The sequence below is a fragment of the Artemia sp. Qi Xiang Cuo genome, chromosome 2 (assembly GCF_049724085.1).
Source record: "Artemia sp. Qi Xiang Cuo chromosome 2, ASM4972408v1, whole genome shotgun sequence".
Taxonomy (NCBI): domain Eukaryota; kingdom Metazoa; phylum Arthropoda; class Branchiopoda; order Anostraca; family Artemiidae; genus Artemia; species Artemia sp. Qi Xiang Cuo.
This window is the reverse complement of record NC_142795.1, coordinates 54,214,831-54,235,285: the sequence shown is the minus strand read 5'-3', so window position 1 is coordinate 54,235,285 and position 20,455 is coordinate 54,214,831. Positions and strand designations below refer to the sequence as shown.

At 35.3% G+C, this 20,455-nt stretch overlaps 1 protein-coding gene and 1 long non-coding RNA gene across 2 annotated transcripts in view; one reads left to right on the top strand and one right to left on the bottom strand.

Annotated features, from left to right (window-relative positions):
* Positions 1–11,581: 11,581 nt before the first annotated feature.
* On the top strand, positions 11,582–15,014 carry LOC148955373 (uncharacterized). Its single transcript, XM_089107201.1, has 2 exons — positions 11,582–12,344; positions 14,761–15,014. The coding sequence occupies exons 1-2, from the start codon at positions 11,582–11,584 to the stop codon at positions 15,012–15,014; spliced, it is 1,017 nt and encodes a 338-aa protein (XP_088963327.1).
* A 354-nt stretch (positions 15,015–15,368) lies between these two features.
* LOC148955372 (uncharacterized) overlaps positions 15,369–20,455 on the bottom strand; it is a 137,172-nt gene continuing 132,085 nt past the window's right edge. Inside the window, exon 3 of the long non-coding RNA XR_016143559.1 lies at positions 15,369–15,406. This is a non-coding gene — a long non-coding RNA (uncharacterized LOC148955372). The remainder of the gene's footprint in view (positions 15,407–20,455) is intronic.

Here is a 20,455-nt window from a genome sequence, read left to right as displayed (position 1 = left end):
ATACCCTCGGACTTCATTGAAAAAATTCCAAGTGTTAACAATACCCTAATCATTGTTAATAGCAGTCCATCGACTTTGAAGACCGGTCATTGGCTATGCATCTTTCAAACAGCAAAGAGTATTGAATTTTTTGATCCTCTTGGCCTATCGTATAAATTCTATGCTCCATACATCAGCAACTTTATTGAAAGCAGGGGGAAAACCATTATTCAAAATCAACGAAGAGTACAGGATTTAACGACTAAGACATGTGGCTTTCATGCACTACTCTTTTTCATGTTCAGATGTCGTGGCTACACCTACAAACAGTTTCTCGACATCTACGTTGACTTACCTCAATTGAACGATTTTCTAGTGGAGAATATACTTACAAGTGTATTTAATATTGATTTTAGTGCCCTGATAATAAAATGTTCTAAAGATGTATGTGAAATTGTTTATTAATAAAAAAAAAATTATATACATGATAAAACGACTTTTCTACTCTTTAAAATTCGTCCACTTCTAGGTATTTATCGACATCAACTAGTGTAGGTAAATTATCTGAATTTACAGTGTACTGGTCTTGATGTACTGAAATGTCAGGGTCAAATTTTCTACAGTAGAGTGTGATTTCACTCTTGTCATATCTCTTTGTATAGTCAATGATACTATTCTCATTCATTCTATAGAATTCACATGTTTCAATTTGCCTATTTGAAGCAATTTCACAAACAGTGTCCTCAAGTGTCGAATCACATTCCATCACAGCCAAATAAAAATCAGTGGGGTTATAATCATAACACCCAGTGTCTTCACAACGATGACGTAGAAACCATATTCTTTTGTTGTTCCAATAGTTGAATCGTTGACCCGGTTCCTCCTTCCAGAACAATCTAAAACCACGACGATACCAATCTCGTACCAATAAACTAAAATCACGGTTAGGGTTCTTTCCAATCATACCGGGATATGTACTCTCCCACTGATTACATTTATCATAATGACAATTGGAGCATAGGTGACCTCTAGGATGAGAGTCACACACCTCTTCAAGACAGAAATTACAACCATCAATTTGTATAGCATATCCTCTATGCAATTTACACGGGTTGCATAATTTACACTTTTCATCATACTCATCAATCATTGTGCAATTCTCACATGATGACCAGCTGCCCAGTGAGTACATACATAACGGACATGTATGGAACATTTTGTCATGTGTTGACGCTCTCACTACCACAATGAAACTGAGCTAGCAACAAAAAAAATTGTCTGAGAGAGAGAGAGAGGAGTATATCATCCTTGAGCACTATCTTTATAATGAAAAAAAGTCCTAAATTTCTAAAAACTAATGTTTAAAAGCATATCCACAATATCATTTTGTCCTGTCGTGATCAATATATCAATAAATTGTGTAAATGCATTTGGACCACGATGTAGAAGCTTCATACAATAGTCTAATGATGGAGAATCAGTTTTCATTATATCTACAAGCATTCCTCGAGAAAATATCTTCCTTTGAATAGTCAACTCTAGAAAATCATCGTCTAGAATTAAAGGTTTTTTCATAAGAACTAGATTCCTCATGATTCGATCTTTCTCGAATCTATCCATTTCTTTAGTCCTAACTCTCTCACGATCAACTTCAGACTAACCAGAATTTCTTTTTTCTACTCTAGAAAATATACGCTAGTCTACTATAGAAAGAAAAAATACCATTGATTTAGAAACAGTTTTATTGATCATAATTACAATAATAATATTCACTGATGCATTTTGTTCTCGTCAATATATTTCGATAGGACATGTAATGCTGACCGAAGTTTATTTATATGGAGAATATTTACTTTTCCAGCAAAACACAGCTGCTCCTCCTGCTTAAATTTGCTTAATGATATCACGTATCTCGCATACATAATGTCCCATTCAAGACATAGTCTACAGCCAGCAGTTATTTCCACAGCTACATTAGGTACTCGTATATCGTTGCTTCTTCTGCAGTCGGTTCAATCATTAATCTCCAATAATGTATATGTTCCACTCCTTTTTTTTTCTTCACTTATAGCCTTACAAATAAAAACTATTCTATTTTAATTCAAGTCTCTTACTAATATGAATTGTAAAGAAAACTATTCCTTTTATTCAAATCCTAATCACCAATCAAGTTATACTCGTTCCTCTTGGTAAAGGTGTAATGACCTGTAGAATAGGACTACCAGAAAAACCTGTTTGGTACGGGGGCCCCAGCAAAATGGTACTTTCTTCTCTACTGTGGTCAAGAACTGAAAAATGTTCAGGAACAAGTCAGTGAAATTTGCAGCTTTTTCGGGGTTGTCGAACTATATGTAAAGGGTAATGTACCTATAGATAAAGTTTTAATTCGAAACTGTGATCCTAGGATTCCACTTTTTAATTTAGAAGAATTTAAGTGTCCTAAATTTGAAGGGGCTTACCATCATCCTGAAGAGCAGGTTAGGTTCTTCACGCTATGGTTACGTAGGGACCCACCTGATCGTGATAAGTGCATAACACACGGTAAAAGGTATTTTATATCATGGGAATCGTCGTTTGTGGATTTTTAACAGTGAACTTTAATTTTTATTTTTGTGTAAATATGTATTTTTATAAAATCTTTGTAATATGCATAAGCAATAAATACCTTAAGCCTTACCCATATTTCTTTTTATAGAATAGTTCATCGCCATGAAAATTATATTTTCAGATTCAGCAGGTAAGGGAATATACTTTCAGGCTCAGCATGTTGGAGATCCCTAAATGGTCATCCCTAAAAAGGTAAGTTAATCCTAACAGGTTAAAGAATTTCTCTGAAATTACACTTTCAGATCCAGCACATGTTGGAGAACCCTAAATAGTCATCACTAAAAAGGTAAGTTAACCCAAAAAGGTTCAAGAATTTCTCTGAAATTACACTTTCAGATCCAGCATGTCGGAGAAGTTCATAATTACTTTTCAACTTTATGTATATCCCAACACCAAATTTTCGCAATGAAAAAGAAATATGTTAGAGATCAATTCTATTTTTTTCCCAGAGAAAATAAAAAGGTTCCACTTCAGTTCCTATTATTTTACTCAAAGATATGGAAAATTTAAAGTTCAGCTCCAAATTTTTCATAGAGGATAGAAAAAAGTTATACCTTGATTGTGAATATTCGCCAACGAAGATAAGGAGCTCCAGTTTAATTCTGAGTTTTCTCAAAGAAGAGCAAAAATATTCAATTTCTCTTCTAAATTTTCTTAAAGAAGAGAAAAAGTTTGCTCAATTCTGAATTTTACCAAAGAAGAGTTACAGTTCAATTCTAATTTATCCAAAGAAAATAAAAAAGCTTCCACTTCAGTTCTTAATTTCTCAAAGACATAAACAAAATTTGAAGTTCTGTTCTAAATTTTTCCGTAAGAGATAGAAAAAGTTATATCATAGTTTTGAATATTTTCCATGAAGATAAAAACTTCCACTTTAATTCTAAATTTTCTCAATGAAGTGAAGAAAAGTTCAAATTCTCTTCTGAATTTTCTTAATGAAAATGAAATTAGTAACAGACCATTTCTAAATTTTTCCAAGAAAATGAAAAGGTTTTCAGTTCTTAATTTCCCAAAGACATAAAAAATTTAAAGTTCTGTTCTAAATTTTTCCGTAGAAGATAGAAAAAGTTGTATCATAGTTTTGAATATTTTCCATAAAGATGAACAGTTCCACTTTAATTCTAAATTTTCTTAATGAAATGAAGAAAAGTTCAAGTTCTCTTCTGAATTTTCTCAATGAACAAGAATTTATATACAGATCATTGTAAGTTCTGTTCCAAATTTTTTCGTAGAAGATAGAAAAAGTTATACTTTGATCGTGAATATTTCGCCATGAAGATAAGGAGCTCCACTTTAATTGTGAGTTTTCTCAAAGAAGTGCAAAAATGTCCAAGTTCTCTCCTGAATTAGCTTAAAGAAGAGAAAAAATTTAAAGTTCTGTTTTAAATTTTACCGTAGAAGATAGAAAAAGTTATATTATGATTGTGAATATTCTCCATGAAGATAAGAAGTCCCTAGCCAAAATGTTCAAGTTCTCTTCTGGAGGTAACCTAGTCTAAATTAGTTGGAAAATTAGAATTGAATTGCAACTCTTCTTTAGTAAAATACAGAATTGAGCTAATTTTTTCTCTTCTTTAAGAATATTTAGAGGAGAACTTGAACATTTTTGCTAGAAACTTTTTATTTTCATGGAGACTATTCACAATCATAGTATAACTTTTTCTATCTTCCACGGTAAAATTTAGAACAGAACTTTAAATTTTTTCTCTTCTTTAAGATAATTCAGAAGAGAACTTGAATATTTTTGCACTTCTTTGAGAAAACTCAGAATTAAAGTGGAGCTCCTTATCTTCATGGCGAAATATTCACGATCAAAGTATAACTTTTTCTATCTTCTACGAAAAATTTGGAACAGAACTTTAAATTTTTTCATCTCTTTGAGAAAAATCTGAACTGAAGTGGAACCTTTTTATTTTCTCTGAAAAAATAGAATTGATCTGTAACTTATTATTTTTTTATAGAGAAAATTCAGAAGAGAACTTGAACTTTTATTCACTTCGTTGAGAAAATTCAGAATTAAAGTGGATTTTTTATCTTTATGGAAAATATTCAAAATCATAGTAAAACTTTTCCTATCTTCTACGGAAAGATTTAGATCAGAGCTTTAAATTTTTTTATGTCTTTGGGAAAAATCAAAACTGAAGTGGAACCTTTTTATCTCATGGAAAAAAAATAATTGATCTGTAACTAATTTCTTTTCATTGAAAAAATTTAGAAGAGAACTTGAACAGTATTGCATTTTATTGAGAAAATTTAGAGTTAAAGTGGAGCTCCTTATTTTTTTAGCGAATATTCAAAATAAAGGTACAACTTTTTTCTATCTTCTACGAAACATTTAGAATAAAACTTTAAATTTGTTATCTCTTTGAGAAAAATCAGAACTAAAGTGGAACCTTTTTATTTTCTTTGAAAAAATTAGAATTGAACTGTAACTTCATTGAGAAAATTCAGAAGAGAACTTGAACTTTTCTTCCCTTCATTGAGAAAATTTCGAATTCAAGTGGAACTTTTTATCTTCATGGAAATATTCACAACTAAGTTATAACTTTATTTATCTTCTAAGGTAAAATCTAGAACAGAACTTTTAATTTTTTCATCTTTTTGAGAAAAATCAGAACCGAAGTGGAACCTTTTTAGTTTCTTGGAAAAAATTAGAATTGAACTGTAACTTCATTGAGAAAATTCAGAAGAGAACTTGAACTTTTCTTCACTTTATTGAGAAAATTTAGAATTAAAGTGGAACTTTAAGCTTCATGGAAAGTATTCCCAACTAAGGTATAACTTTTTCTATCTTCTTTGGAAAAATTTAGAACATAACTTTAAATGTTTTATGTCTTTGGGAAATTAAGAACTGAAGTGGAATCTTTTTATTTTCTTGGAAAAAATTAGAAATGATCTGTAACTAATTTCTTTTTAATTGAGAAAATTCAGAAGAGAACTTGAACTTTTCTTCACTTCATTGATAAAATTTAGAATTAAAGTCGAACTTTTTATCTTCATGGAAAATATTCACAACTATGATATAAAATTTTCTATCTTCTACGGAAAAATTTAGAACAGAACTTTGATTTTTTTATGTCTTTGGAAAATTAAGAACTGAAGTCTAAGCTTTTTTATTTTCTTTGGAGAAATTAGAATTGAACTGTAACTTCTCTGGTAAAATTCAGAATTGAGCTAACTTTTTCTCTTCTTTAAGAAAATTCAGAAGAGAACTTGAACATTTTTGCACTTCTTGGAGAAAACTCAGAATTAAAGTGGAGCTCCTTAGCTTCATTGGCGAATATTCACAATCAAGGTATAACTTTTCTATCTTCCATGATAAATTTGGAACTGAACTTTAAATTTTTCATCTTTTTGAGACAAATCGGAATTGAAGTGGAACCTTTTTATTTTCTTTGGAAAAAATTAGAATTGATCTGTAACATATTTCTTTTTCATTGCGAAAATTTGGTGTTGGGATATACATAAAATTAAAAAGTAATGATGGAATTCTCCGACATGATGGATCTGATAATGTAATTTCAGAGAAATTATTTAACCTTTCAGGGTTAACTTACCTTTTTAGTGATGACCATTTAGGGTTCTCCAAAATGTGCTGGATCTAAAAGTGTAATTTCAGAGAAATTTTTTAACCTTTTAGGGTTATCTTAGCTATTTAGGGAGGACCATTTAGGGTTCTCCAACATGCTGAACCTGAAAGTGTGTTCCCTGGCATGCTGAATCTGAAAGTCTAATTTTCTTGGCGATGCACTGTTCTAAAGAATAAAGACGGATAAGGCTTAAGATATTTATTGCTTAAACGTATTAAAAAGATTTTGAAAAAACACATATTTACATAAAAATAATACTTAAATTTCACTGTTAAACATCCACAGACGAGGATCCTATTATAAAGAATATATTTTACCATGTCTTATGCACTTATCACGATCAGATATGTCCCTAGGTAACCATTGCGCGAAGAACCTTACCTCCTCTTCAGGATGATGATAAGCTCCTTCAAATTTAGGACACTTAAATTCTTGTAAATTGAAAAGTAGAATCCTAGGATCACAGTTTCAAATTAAAACTTTATCTGTAGGTACATTACCCTTTACATATAGTGCTTCAACCCCGAAAAAGCTGCAAATTTCACTGACTTATTCCTGAACATTTTTCAGTTCTTGACAACTTTTATTATATGGTGTAATTACTGTATCGTAGAATCCCAGTCTGTTTATACGGCGTAATCTAGTACTCCATAAGCTTTTATCATAATCAAACAAGTTATAGTTCACCATCCAATGTTAACAGTCAATTTCTTCGTGTTCCATTGACAATAATAAAAATGCACATTCAAATATAAGACCACAGGATGATTTTTTCAAACCAATAAATTCTGTGTCATATAGTCCTATCATTCTGGAGGCTATTAATGTAATATTTGAGCAGAGAAGTACTTTATTAAACTTTTATATCTGTCTCGAGGTTAGAAAGACTTATGACTAGTGGGAGGAGTCCTAAAACCATCTGAATGCATTGTGTGGGAGAGTCATAAAACCCATAGAATTCATTGTGGGGAGGAGTCATAAAAGTCTCGGTGTCTATTGCATGCAAAAGAAACATGGAAATTGTTAAGTAACTCCTAATTTCCAGAACTTAAAACTATGTAAGAAACAAGAAAATTGTTACGTAACTAGCTTGTAAAATATTACTTTTTTGTTGACATCATATATCTCCATCTTTTTAATAGATACTCCAAGCGTTTGTGATGGTAGCGTACTCTAAAATATTGGAAACATAACAAAGTAATGTTTAGTATATTTTTAATGAAGTAATGACATGTAGAATATTAATATAAAAATATGTTTCATGCATTAATATACATTATTAACTTTATTGAACAACTTTAGACATTCCGAATCTGCATCATAAAATAATTCATCGTGTTCTCTCATGATAGTGCCCCCTGTAGAGATATCCATCTTGTCTTTATCTCTTATTTATATCTTTATTTTCTGCTCTATTGTACCTCCTTTTGTGAGAGCTTCCGTGGGCTCCTGATCTTCCTTGTAATGGAGAGGATGTCCATTGTCTGTTTTGTTTCTTGTGATAATTGTCACTATCTTCCACTGCAGAAATTGATGAGCCTACCCTTTTTCTCACCATTTCGTCAAAGATTCTTCTTCTCATTTCATGTAGATTGTCCTCTTCTATTTCATTTCCCATGATTTCTAAATTTGTTGCATTACTCTCATACAAATTACTGAAGTCATGATAGTGGCCATTACAAATAGCATATTCACAATAAAAAGATATTTCTAACTCTACACTTTGATCCATGTTATAATCTGCTATGTTGTTGTTTGGTGTAACTTTAGTTCTCAAATGATTCATCCGTTTGGTGTCGATAATTGGCCATAGAGTACCACAGGGAAAGCCGTATCGTGTCTATGAGGAAGCATAGCCTATGATTGGTACAGTCGCGAGCATATTTCGTGTCATTTTGAGAAGAAGATGGTGGAGGGTAACCTAAAAGGTAATGTTACTTTTACATGGATAGCTAAAAGCCAAATCAATAACCCAATTTTCACTGTCCTCGGTGCTTTAACAGTAAACAATAAGTCGGCGTGGGAGGATCTATTAATGTAGTATTTAAGTAGAGGAAACATTTTCAGATATTTTCTTGATAAAACGTAGCTGTATTGGCCTCAGGTGTCCTTATGATGCAACGAGTTGCTAGTAGTAGTAGTAGTAGTATTTCATGTTTTTGCATGCCATTCATACTATAAACTTTAAATTTTCTAATTTTTTTTTATAAAACGTACCTTTGTTGACCTCAGATGGCTTAATAGTGCAGTAAGTTGTTAGTACTAGTGGTGTTATCGTGTTTTTTACAAGCTATTCATACTATACCTTAAAAATTTTCAGATATTTTCTTGATAAATGTATCTGTATTGACCTCAGGTGGCTTTATAGTAGTAGTTCTATTTTCATGTTTTTTGCAATCCACTCATCCTATATCTTAAATATTTTCAGAGTTAAAAGTGTGTCTTTGCATTCTTGCTTATTGGTCCTTGTATTGACAGCGATGGTAAATCGCTAACCGTTTCCATAGATTGATACCAGTGATGTTATTCTAACATTTATGGCAAGTTGCCTAAAACTTATCATCCTCTCAGACTTACCTTAACTGGTATGCACTTTTAACTTTTTTATCCCCTTCATACAATCCAATTAAAAATATGAATAATATCGAGCTTTGTTTCACCCATATTAAAACGCAATCAATGGCTAATAATGCAATCAATTCTGGACGAGACATAAAAATGTACCGAATGAGCCCTTGAATCATCCCCCACATCCCTAAAAAATATTAGAATTTTGATAAGTCGCCTATATTGTTTAATATTTTCCCTAGATAATTTTGAAAAAGAAGGGAATAGGAATGTACCCAATGAGTCCTTGAATCATCCCCCATCTCCCTAAAAATATTAATGTTCTCATATGTCGCCTACATTGTTTAATATTTTCACTAGCTAATTTTGAAAAGAGCTTTGTTTCACCCCTAAGAAAATGATATAACTTTTTGTCATTATTAGATACCGCTAATAATGCAATCAATTCTGGTGGAAATAAGCAAGATAGCTTCATATGACGCCCGGACTATAGGAACAATGAACTTTTCAACATTTCACGACCGTCTGCAAACTGTTTCTAGCCATTTAATTGAGCTGATCGGTCAAAAATGTACTTTGAAAATAGATGTTTCGATGTGTCTTAATGTTTATAGTAACGATAACTTCTTTTAATAGTGTTTTTTATTGCTGGATGTTTGTATGAATAGCTGAAGTACCTAAGGTTAGTAAATAGAAATCTCATAATGAGGAAACATTTTAGGCCATGAGGGGAACTTTTTAAATAAAGGATAACATTCTAAATTGTCATATTTCATAATGTTAGGGAAAAAGTATCGGAATTGGATGTTCAAAGCATTTGCTTTTCTAAGTCCCGAAAGATGAGGTCAGAGATGATGTTCTGATAACTTTCTTCTTACACATTTTTGACTCTTAATGGAGCCTTTATATTGAAAACTGGGGGTATCCTCAAAAAACAAAGTTGGAGGAATGGACCCTTAGAAGGTTGGCGCCCTTAGGAGGTTAGGGTCATTGATGATTGCGGCCCTTGACGCTTCAAACCTATAATCATCTCATTAGTTGATTTCTAAGGATTTATATGGCTTGTTCTGAATTTCTTTATTAGTATCAACTTTTTAGTATAATAGAATGGTACAGCCTATTTTATAAATACAACGCTGTTCAAATGGTACTTATGTATTATACAGAACACAGTCGAGAACCACCCAAATAAAAAATAATATGTATCTCTTAATAGAGTTAGCATTACCTGAGATGTCTTACCTTTTTCATTTCTACTTTCAAATCCCCTAAAATGTCAATTAATCTCTGACGTTTCCTATGTTTTGGCAACTGTGCACGGATACATTTTATACCTAAAAAACCCTAGCTGTTACGTGCCTTTATCTCTTTTATCCCACGGCCAAAAAAGTTACGTCTCATACTAATTTGACGCCCCAAAATTTTGCATGACACAAAAATTCGTCTAATCTTCGAACACTAGGATATTTTGATGAGTCTATTACTTTCACTTTTTTAGCGTTAAGTCACAAATTTTTATCTCTTTAGAGTCCTTCTTAATATTCTAGCATTTATGTCATGTTTCAAAGCCAACATTCCAATGAAAGTCTGGTCTTTGCAGATAAGAGACAACAATACCTTATCTGATGATGTCACATGTCAATCTTCTTGTTCGTACACGGATTCTAGTCCTCTGATTGGCTTTCATCTTGTACTGGCAGTAATCTAGCTCATTGGAGGTGAATGATCATGTACTGACTGGGCTGGCACTCCTTTCTCTACTATTATGCAAGGGTTCTGAAATGCCACAGCAATTTCGTTTCTTCCAGATTTCTATTGCTCTTGATGAATAACGAAGAAAACCAGCGTTTAGCCAGCGACTTGCGAAATTTTTAACTCATGAACAGGCCCGAATTTTTTGTAAATTCAAGCTGGGATTTGAGAAAAACTGACGAAAACATTAATGTTTGCGGTCAAAATCATTGGTGGTGGCGCAAAAAAATTCATTGGCGGTGCGCCGCCGCTGCTATTTTTGACCCCACCCCCGCCGGTCTTCCCTTATCGGCGTGGCACCGGGGTCTAGTTGTTGCAATACCTATAAGACCCATTACAGCAAGTTTGTCAAGATCAAACTATTAGATGCTGCTCAGGTCAACTCTAAACAAGGTCTGTCTTGGCAACAGAGAAATTCATTGTGGCTCTGAAATTCTAGGTCAATTAAGGGGGATGTGTAGTTCTAACCTCGCCTGCGTATGCAGCCTGTCCCAAGCCAAGATAAAGAGGGAGGGTTGGGCTATGGGCTTCCGACCCACACCCGGGACCTCAAGGGCCTGCCCTCGGGGGAAATCCTAACTGCAATCGAAACATCAAATTTGAGCCTCGTATTTTCGAACCCCCTTTTGATGACGACCTCTGCATGCCCACGGACAAGATTTATGAATGCGAAACAACACCTCAAATTTGGTTTCTGGAACGTCCACACAATGTCTCAAGACTCCAAGACTGAACAAGTGCTAAGAGCACTGGAAGATTACCACCTTGACCTTCTGGCTCTGTCAGAAGCTCGATGGCTAGGATCTGGGTCAAATAAACTGGATGGAGATGTGACCATTATATACAGTGGATCGCAGCAAAAGCGTGAATACGGAGTAGCCCTAATGATGACAAAACAGACTTCCCAAGCTCTACTACAGTGGACGCCGGTGTCACCTAGAATCCTGAAAGCCCGCTTCATTGGCACGCATGTGAAACTGTCAGTAATAGTATGCTAAGCACCCACCAATAACGCCATCGACGAAGAAAAAGACGAATTTTACAGAGCTCTCAACTCCGTGGCAAACGACATACCACGGCATGACATGGCATGTTTTCTAGGAGACCTTAACGCGAAAGTAGGGAACGACCGATCGTTTTCCCCTGAGGTTCTTGGAGAGCATGGCCTGGGCCAGCGAAACGAAAACGGAGAACTACTTATCGACTCCGCGCTCCTTAACGACCTAGTAATCGGAGGTACCCTATTTTCTCATCGGGATGTACACAAATATTCTTGGATATCTCCCGATGGCCATACCCGAAATCAGATTGACCATTGTCTTTGGAGCAGGAAGTGGAGATCAAGCCTACTTGATATAAGGGGATATAGAGGAGCTGACGTTGGCTCAGATCATAATCTGATGGCAGCGAAAATCCGCCTCAAATTAAAAAGAAATAGAAACGTAAACAAGGTTCCCTTAAACCCTGTCTTTGACTTGGAGAAACTGAGGTTGAGGGAACTCAACCAAGCCTTTAAACTAGAGATGCGTAATAAATTTGAAGCCTTGTCTTTACTAGATGATGCTGATAGCAATCAATACTGGGAAAGCATAAAGTTGTGCTTTCACGATGCCATTGGGTACCGCAAGAGCCCAAAAGACCAGTGGCTATCTGACCAATCATGGGAACTCATTGGGACAAGGAAAAAAGTAAAAGCATCACTTCTCCAAAGACAAACCCCCGACCAACAGATCCTCAGAAACGATGAATACAGAGCTGCGGATAAAGAGGTAAAGAAGAGTGCCAAAAAAGACCAGAGAAACCTGCTGGAGCGAAAAGCAGCGCAAGCAGAAGAGGTGGCGGAGAGAGGTGATTCAAGAGCCGTCTATAAAATCACTAATGAGATTATTGGAAAGAAATCCTCTATTCAACATGGACCAGTAACAGACCCCTCGGGCATTCTGATAACACAGCATTCTGACATAAACGAAGTTTGGGCCAGTCACTTCGAGAAGCTGTTGAATAGACCCCCACCAGAGGATCCCCCAGAGATCCCAGCAACAATACTGTTTTCCTTTGATATCAGCATGCATCCGCTGTCATCCACTGAAATTATACCAGCAGCAAAGAAGCTGAAAAATGGGAAGTCGCCTGGCGAAGACAGGATATCCGCGGAAATGACCAAAGCGACTGTTATGACCTGCATCAAGTTCTGGACAGCGTTGTTCGTAGTAATCTGGGCAACCGCCGCAATACATTTAAATAGGAAACGTAGCCCGATCGTGAGGATCTTTAGGAAAGGCGATGCGTCCTTCCAAGACAACTGGAGAGGAATATGCATGCTTTCCATAACTAGAAAATTGCTGAAGTACATTTCATTGCAGAGAAAGAGCTTACAGGTTGACAGACACCTTCGTGACGACCAACATGGATTCAGACCGAACCGTTCATGTGCAGACTTGATATTTACCCTACGGCTACCGATGGAAGAAAGCAGAGAATGGCACTCCAAAATCTATATTATATTCATTGATTTTGAGAAGGCATTTGACTCAGTAGACTGCCAAAGTCTGTGGAAGATCCTACTGCATTACGGAATCCCTGAAAAGATAATTTCACTGATTGTTGCGTTTTATGAAGATAGCGAGTGATGTGTAAAGACACCAGATGGCCAAACCCGTTTCTTCCGCATTCTGTCAGGAGTTAAGCAAGGTTGCGTCTTGTCACCGCTACTTTTCGTAATTGTCATTGATTACTTACTGCGAAGTACAAGCACAGACGGAATCCAGCTCAATCCAGAAACACGCCTCAGTGATGTAGACTTCGCTGATGACATCGCCGTCCTAGAATCATGCAAGCAAAGACTCCAAGAACTCTTTGACAAAGCGAGGGAGAGAGGCGGCCATGTCGGCCTAAAAATAAATAATGAGAAAACAAAATGCATGGCTACCACAGATTCACCCCTGAGCATCACTTGTGGAGACCAACACATAGAGCAAATCGTCCATTTCAAATTTTTGGGAAGCATAATAGAAAGTACCGGATCGACCACAAAAGAAGTGCTCACGAGAATCGGCCAAGCCAATGGGGCCTTCAATAGATTACGAAAAGTTTGGCGGTCCCAAAGCTTCACAATACGGCTAAAGTTACGGCTCTTCAATAGCAATATTATACCAGTGCTGCTTTACGCTGCCGAAACCTGGCACCTGAACCAGGAACAAGAGCGAAGAATACTTGCTTTCGAAAACACATGTCTCAGAAGAATTCTCAACATCCGTTGGCAGCAGAAAGTAACAAACCAATCCATCCGTGACAAGACTGGCCAGCCTATAGTGACATATATCATAAGAGTCCGCCGATGGAGATACCTTGGCCACGTACTACGTATGGACAATCTCCGACTACCAAATGCAGTGCTTCATTGGCAGCCATCGGGTCCACGCCACAGGGGCAGACCCAGAAACACCCTGCGTCCAACGTACCAGACAGATCTCCGTAACCTGCACACATCAATCCAACCTCAGTGGGAGGACATACTTGCAGCAGCAAACCGGCGGGAAGATTGGCGGCTCCTTCTTGATGCCCTGGGTGCCTCTGGAGGCACAGGCGGATCTAAGGTCTAAGGTAAGGTAGTTCTAAGAAAAGCAATTCACTTAAAGTGCAAAAATCCACAACAAGGACTTTCAGAAAACCTATTCGAAGTTTTATGGAAATATTCGACACTTCCTTCTACTTTGTTTCTTCCCAGGGGTTATTAATACAAGATAATTAGTTGATCGATGAAAGTTGAAACCGACTCTCTGGGGAAAAAATGACACATTTCTATTCTTGAAGAAAAAAAATACTAGCTGAGTTATTTGTTTACTTTCTTTCCTCAAATTGTTTTAAAATCTGAATCCTCATTGTTTTTTTTTTTTTTAATATAATTTAAGCTGATGCTCAGTCATTTGAGTTTTTATTACTGAATATGTTTGTTAATTATTATGCAACATGCTGTTGACTACACAAAAAAAAGAATAAATCAGAGGGGAAACTGGCAATGCGCATCAAATTTGAGAAACCGAAAGACAAAATATCGATGTATCACAAAATCTAGATGTCATCCAAGAATGGTTAGGGAACTTGCACTCACAAGGACTAACGAAAACACCGACGCATTGAAGTACTTGCCTTTTACATATTTAGAAATTGTCTGGACATATCTGGAAGTTTAGTCCTTAAACCATTTTCTTTTTGTTTAATATTTTTGAGAAAAACTTGTCTTTTTGACGGAAATCTATTTCAGAGAAATTTTGTTCTCGGAGGCCTATTCTTGAAAAGACTGTTTTTTTTCTAATTGCAACCAGTTTACAAATCAGTACTACATCAAAATGCAATAGCTTTAGCCAAGGGGCTACCCATTTCCCGCCACCTTGTGTACATGTAGGAACGCCACGTGTGCTGCACAGTTCCACCGCGCTTGACACAGTCCTTAAAAGGCTGGGCACACTCCCAAAAGCACTTGTCATAATTCCACCGCGCTTGGCACGCGCTCCCTGATAGCTGATCATCCCTCGGCTTAAGCCGTAGATATTATGCGGAGTATACGAATTTTACATTAGTTCCTCTTTCTTTCAAATAATTTTCAAATTTAAATAACAAGAATTCAGGGGCGGATCTAAGTCAAACTCTTCGGGAAGGGAGGCAATGTGACAAGGGCGCCAATAACCAAAATTTTGGGGGGCAATGTGGCAAGGGTGCCAAGGATTGACAATTCTATTTTTTAGAAAGAGCAAAAAAAAACAGAAAAAACAAGGAATGAGGGCGCCAGTAAAAATCGTGGGGAAGGTCCCCCGGCCCTCTTCCTGGATTCACCAGTGCAAGAATTTATAACATTTTAGAAAAACTATAAAGCTACTTACCCATCCGACGGAAAATAAATGTTAAGCAGGCTGAAAAATTAATTGAATTCTTTTAAAATTGGAGCGTTAATAGAGAGAGAAAATTCATTTTTATTAAATATCAATATTCACAAAAAAAACATATCAAACAGACCTACCACGTGAAAATCTATACAGATTTGTTTGTGGCAGGACTCACTATTTTACTCACTAATCAAGGAGGCACACTTGTGCCTCTATAAAGAGGCGACCCACCACAATGTTAAGCGATTTCAGGTCCTAGAGGTCGCAGAGAGACGGCGGTGATCGCATTTTTTAGCCCAAACTCAAACTAAGAAACTTGCAAAATTTCATCCTCCTCAGACTTTATCTTCATGGGGTAAACTGGGCCGGAAGTTTGGACCCTCCCACCACAGCCCCCCTTTAACGTTGTCCGATTGGGCTGAAATTTAGAGGTTAAGCTTTCCTAGGGCCCGGGAGCTTATCTTCGAAATTTCAGCTCAATCCGATCACTCTTTCCCTGTTTTCAAAAAACCAAATATAGCCACTTAAAATTCATCATTTCTTTTTTTTTTCTTAGCCACGCCTACAGGCCACAGTTGGCACCGGATCCGGTTGAATGAGGGCTCATTCGAAGCAGAATTAGACCTGTTAGGGCTTTTTGATATTTTCAGACCGAAAAAATTATCCCCCGAATTTACATTTACGAAAAACCTCGTTTTCCTATATTAGCCCATGTTAATTTTTCCCACCACAACCCCCCTTTAACGTTGTCTGATCGGGCTGAAATTTAGAGGACAAGCTTTCCTGGGGCCTGGGAGCTTATCTTCGAAATTTCAGCTCAATCTGATCACTCCTTCCCTGTTTTCCAAAAACCAAATATCAAGTTTTGCTTGCGTCAAAAAGATTCATCACCTTACTAAAAAACAATTTCAATTATGTCTCTTTAGTGTAGCGGTGAGATTCTTGGCTGTCAGGCGGAAAACCCGAGTTCGATTCACCGTTAGATAAATTTTTTATATACTGAATTTAAATTTAAAAAAAAAACTCAGTTTCTTTTTTAAATTATTTGAAAAAAATTATGTTTTCTAAAGAGTTAAAGAGGCTGAGTTACAAGGTCGACCCTTAAAACACCCTGTCGAGAAAGAAAAGAATAATACACAATCATCTAACAGTTAGTCAAGCAATAATAAGTAATAAACTGTACAAAAACGTGCAGAAATTATTTGAAAAAAACTACGTTTTCTAAAGAGTTAAAGAGGCTGAGTTACAAGGTCGAACCTTAAAACGTACAGGGATTAGGAGGCACAGTTGGGGGGCTGCCGCCCCCAAACCCCGCTTTGGCAGCCTTTAAATAAAAAAAAAGTTTTTTAAACTGAAAGTAAGGAGCGACATTAAATCTTAAAACGAACAGAAATTATTCCGTATATGAAAGAGGCTGTGCCCTCCTCAACGCCTCGCTCTTTACGCTAAAGTTTTTATTGTTTAAAAAAAAGAGTTGTGAGAAAGTCAAACTTTAGCGTAAAGAGCGAGGCGTTGAGGAGGGCACAGCCTCTTTCATATACAGAATAATTTCTGTTCGTTTTAAGATTTAATGTCGCTCCTTACTTTCAGTTTAAAAAACTTTTTTTTTTTATTTAAAGGCTGCGAAAGCGGGGTTTGGGGGCGGCAGCCCCCCAACTGTGCCTCCTAATCCCTGTACGTTTTAAGGTTCGACCTTGTAACTCAGCCTCTTTAACTCTTTAGAAAACGTAGTTTTTTTCAAATAATATATATATATATATTGAAAAAAACTTACTCACATATATAATGAAAAAAAAAATAATGCAATCATATAAATAAATAAGAAATAAACCTAATGGGAACCGCAAATCAATCCTTACACAAGACAAAATACAGCCCCCCCCCTCAGCCATCCCTATTCATTAAGAAATTCTTTAACCTATTTTTAAAAGAGGACACACTCTCAGCCATCTTAGTGCTTTCCGGAAGACTGTTCCATACCGAAACACCCACATGCCTAAATACAAAACTAGACCTAGCAGTGTGTCGCCTCTCATGTACTAGGTCCACAGAATTCCTTGTATCATAAGAACGGTACGCAGAATCCGATGATAAAACATCACAAAAATAATTAGGTGCTAAATTATTTAAACACTGATGCACAAAAATACCTGTCTGATATTCCCTCAACTGCCCAACATTTAAAATCTTAAAATGGTGATAACAATACATTGTACTTTCACAATTTCTAAAATCACCGAGCAGGCGCAGTGCTTTATTCTGCACAAATAAAATTAGAATAAGAGGTAATTTATATAAGTATCTTGAATCTTCTTCTTTTGCACACAAACACCCTCCCATCATCACTTACAGTAGCCATGTGTATCTCGGATTATACACGCATTAAAGAGATTCGAAGTAAAAATTAATGCCAGTTTCCATAAAATGGAATATTGAGGCTTTTCTCGAAATTTTCATTATTTGCTTGAATCCACGAATTTTAAACTAGGTAACTATAGTAATATGATTATTTCAGGTTTTTTTTTATTATTACAGCCCTTTTTTTTCAGCCATTGTACATTTTGTAGGAGCTTAATTTGTTGCTATTCGCCATTTCTAGCTGAAGGTACTAATAAATGGTAAATGATCATTAATGATTCTTAAATTTTAAATCATGTGTTGACGAAAGAAGTTTTTCAAAGAAAATTAAAGAGCTATATTAAACCAAAAACGATCAGAAATAAATCCAAATTGCAAAACTTCCACAAATCACCATCAGTAACTAAATGAAACCCAAAAAGAACAGAAAGTACAATAAATGAGTCAAAATCAAAACGAGCAGAAACTAAGATGAGTTTCTGCTAAGACGCCTATTAAAAAAAAAATCCGTATTTCAAGCTGAATGTTTCTATTTCTAATAATATTGAAAAAAGAAATAAAAAAGAAGATCATCATTACGCAAGAAAAAAACAAATATATTCGCATTGACAGTTTAATATGTATATATATGTATGTATTAATTTGTTGCTATTTGCCATTTCAGGCTGAAGGTACTAACAAATGATAAATGATCATTAATAATATTTAATTTTTAAATCATTTCTTCACAAAAGAAGTTTTTCAAAGAAAAGTAAAGAGCTACATTAAACCAAAAACGAGCAGAAATAAATGCAAATCGCAAAACTTCCACAAATCACCATCAGTAACTAAATAAAACCCAAAAAGAACATAAATTACATTAAACAAGTCAAAATCAAAACGAGCAGAAACTAAGATGACTAGGGCTGATGCCTATTGAAAAATTAAATACTTATTTCGAGCTGAATGTTTCTATTTCTATTAATATTGGAAAATAAATAAAAAAAAAGAACTCCATCATAACATACGATTACTGAAAAAAAAAAAGTGTGGATTGGCAGTTTATATATATATATATATATATATATATATATATATATATATATATATATATATATATATATATATATATATATATATATATATATATATATATATATATATATATATATATATATATATATCTCCCTGAAAGTTTTAAAAATTTTACATTTATTAGAGTTAAAATAGAGAAAACATGCAAATTATCTTCTGATGTTTAGAACCCTGGAGGGAGGTGGCGTCAGCTCTACTCATCTTAGTTTCTGCTCGTTTTAACTTTCAGTTAGTTATTTTTTCTAATTTCTGTTCGTTTGGGTTTCAGTTAGAGTAGAAGTAGCAGAAGTATTGTAAGAGCAGAAGTAGTAATAGTAGTAGCCCTGAAAGTTTCAGGCTTCTACTCTCAGTCATCCTTGAGATATTGCTGAGACGTCTTATTGACAACCAATTTAAATAAAGTACATTTTGATTTTGTTTTAAAACAATATAAACTTTCCTTGAAAATTTCCACTTTATACCCTATTCTACCCCTAAGATATCCTGCCTGGGTATGTTGATAGTGTAGATGCACACATGTCTCTTAAGCAAATTATGCCTTTTATGTCTACTTCAACATCCCCTTCACGTACTTTGAGACGTTTTAACTTAAAACTTAAAGCCATTTTCCATATGTTGCCGAAACGTCCTATTGATCCCGCTTTCTTGGGCTATTGTGAGAGGAGGATTGAGAAGGCTAGGATACGTCCTGCGGAGAAAGGATGAAAGATTGCCAAAGATTGTCCTTGTCGGCCAACGGTGTAAGGCCAAACGAAAAACAGGACGTCCCCCATCAGGTGGGAAGATGCCGTAAGGAAAAATATAAGGGAAATGAGAGCTTCCTTAGAGGTATAAGGGGGAGGCTTTGAATAGATTGGAATGGAGAAGGAGCATGCGTAGCTGTGTTGGCCTCTGAAGGCTAGGTGCTGCAGTAAATTTTTAGTAGTGGTAGTAGTAGTTCTCTTGATATCGTGTGCGCATCTAATGTATTTTGAGGTAGCCCAGCATACCCCTCAGAAGTTCCTGAAAGTTCCAAATTAATATAACTGGCCTTAGTAATATTAGTACTAACAGCAATCTTTTCAACTATGCTGAAAAAATAGCTATCTCAAAATTTTGGTTGAGTATGTTTGGAGAATAGAGAGGCATGTGATGGGGACTGGTTTCCCTCGAGTCACATTTAATTCTTAAAAAAGACACTAGAAATTTCAGTTTATAATTGAATGAGCTCCTTCCGAAGTTTCTATGACAAAGTATACTATAAAAGTGTCCTGGTAAAAAAAATAATAATAATAATATATTGTGCCCACTTCGATCTTTACTTGTGGTACGTTTTGGTTATTTCAACATCCAACAAAACAAGCCCTTTAAGTTTCATTTCATACTCCAAGCCGTTCCTAAGATATTGTTCATACGCCCTTTTGACAACCTACATGCACACAGCGTGTGCATGTCTAAGAATGTATTTATGTATTTACGCTTAACATTAGTTGTGGCAGTACTAACAGTAGTATTAGTAGTAAAAGTAGTAGTAGTAGTAGTAAAAGTAGGTACACTAGCAGTAAAAGTATTAATATTAGCCGTAGTACTAACAGTAGTCGCACTAGTATTATGCATATATTGCTTTTTGGTTAGTTGAATATCCCCCTCATCAAGCTCTTGAAG

What these genes read in the sequence shown, in the direction of transcription:
- LOC148955373 (XM_089107201.1), top strand. Translation starts at nt 11,582, where the DNA reads ATGGCATGTTTTCTAGGAGACCTTAACGCGAAAGTAGGGAACGACCGA. An exon ending in AGAAGAGGTGGCGGAGAGAG is followed by an intron (nt 12,345 to 14,760) that starts GTGATTCAAGAG and finishes AATCTATTTCAG; the next exon opens with AGAAATTTTGTTCTCGGAGG.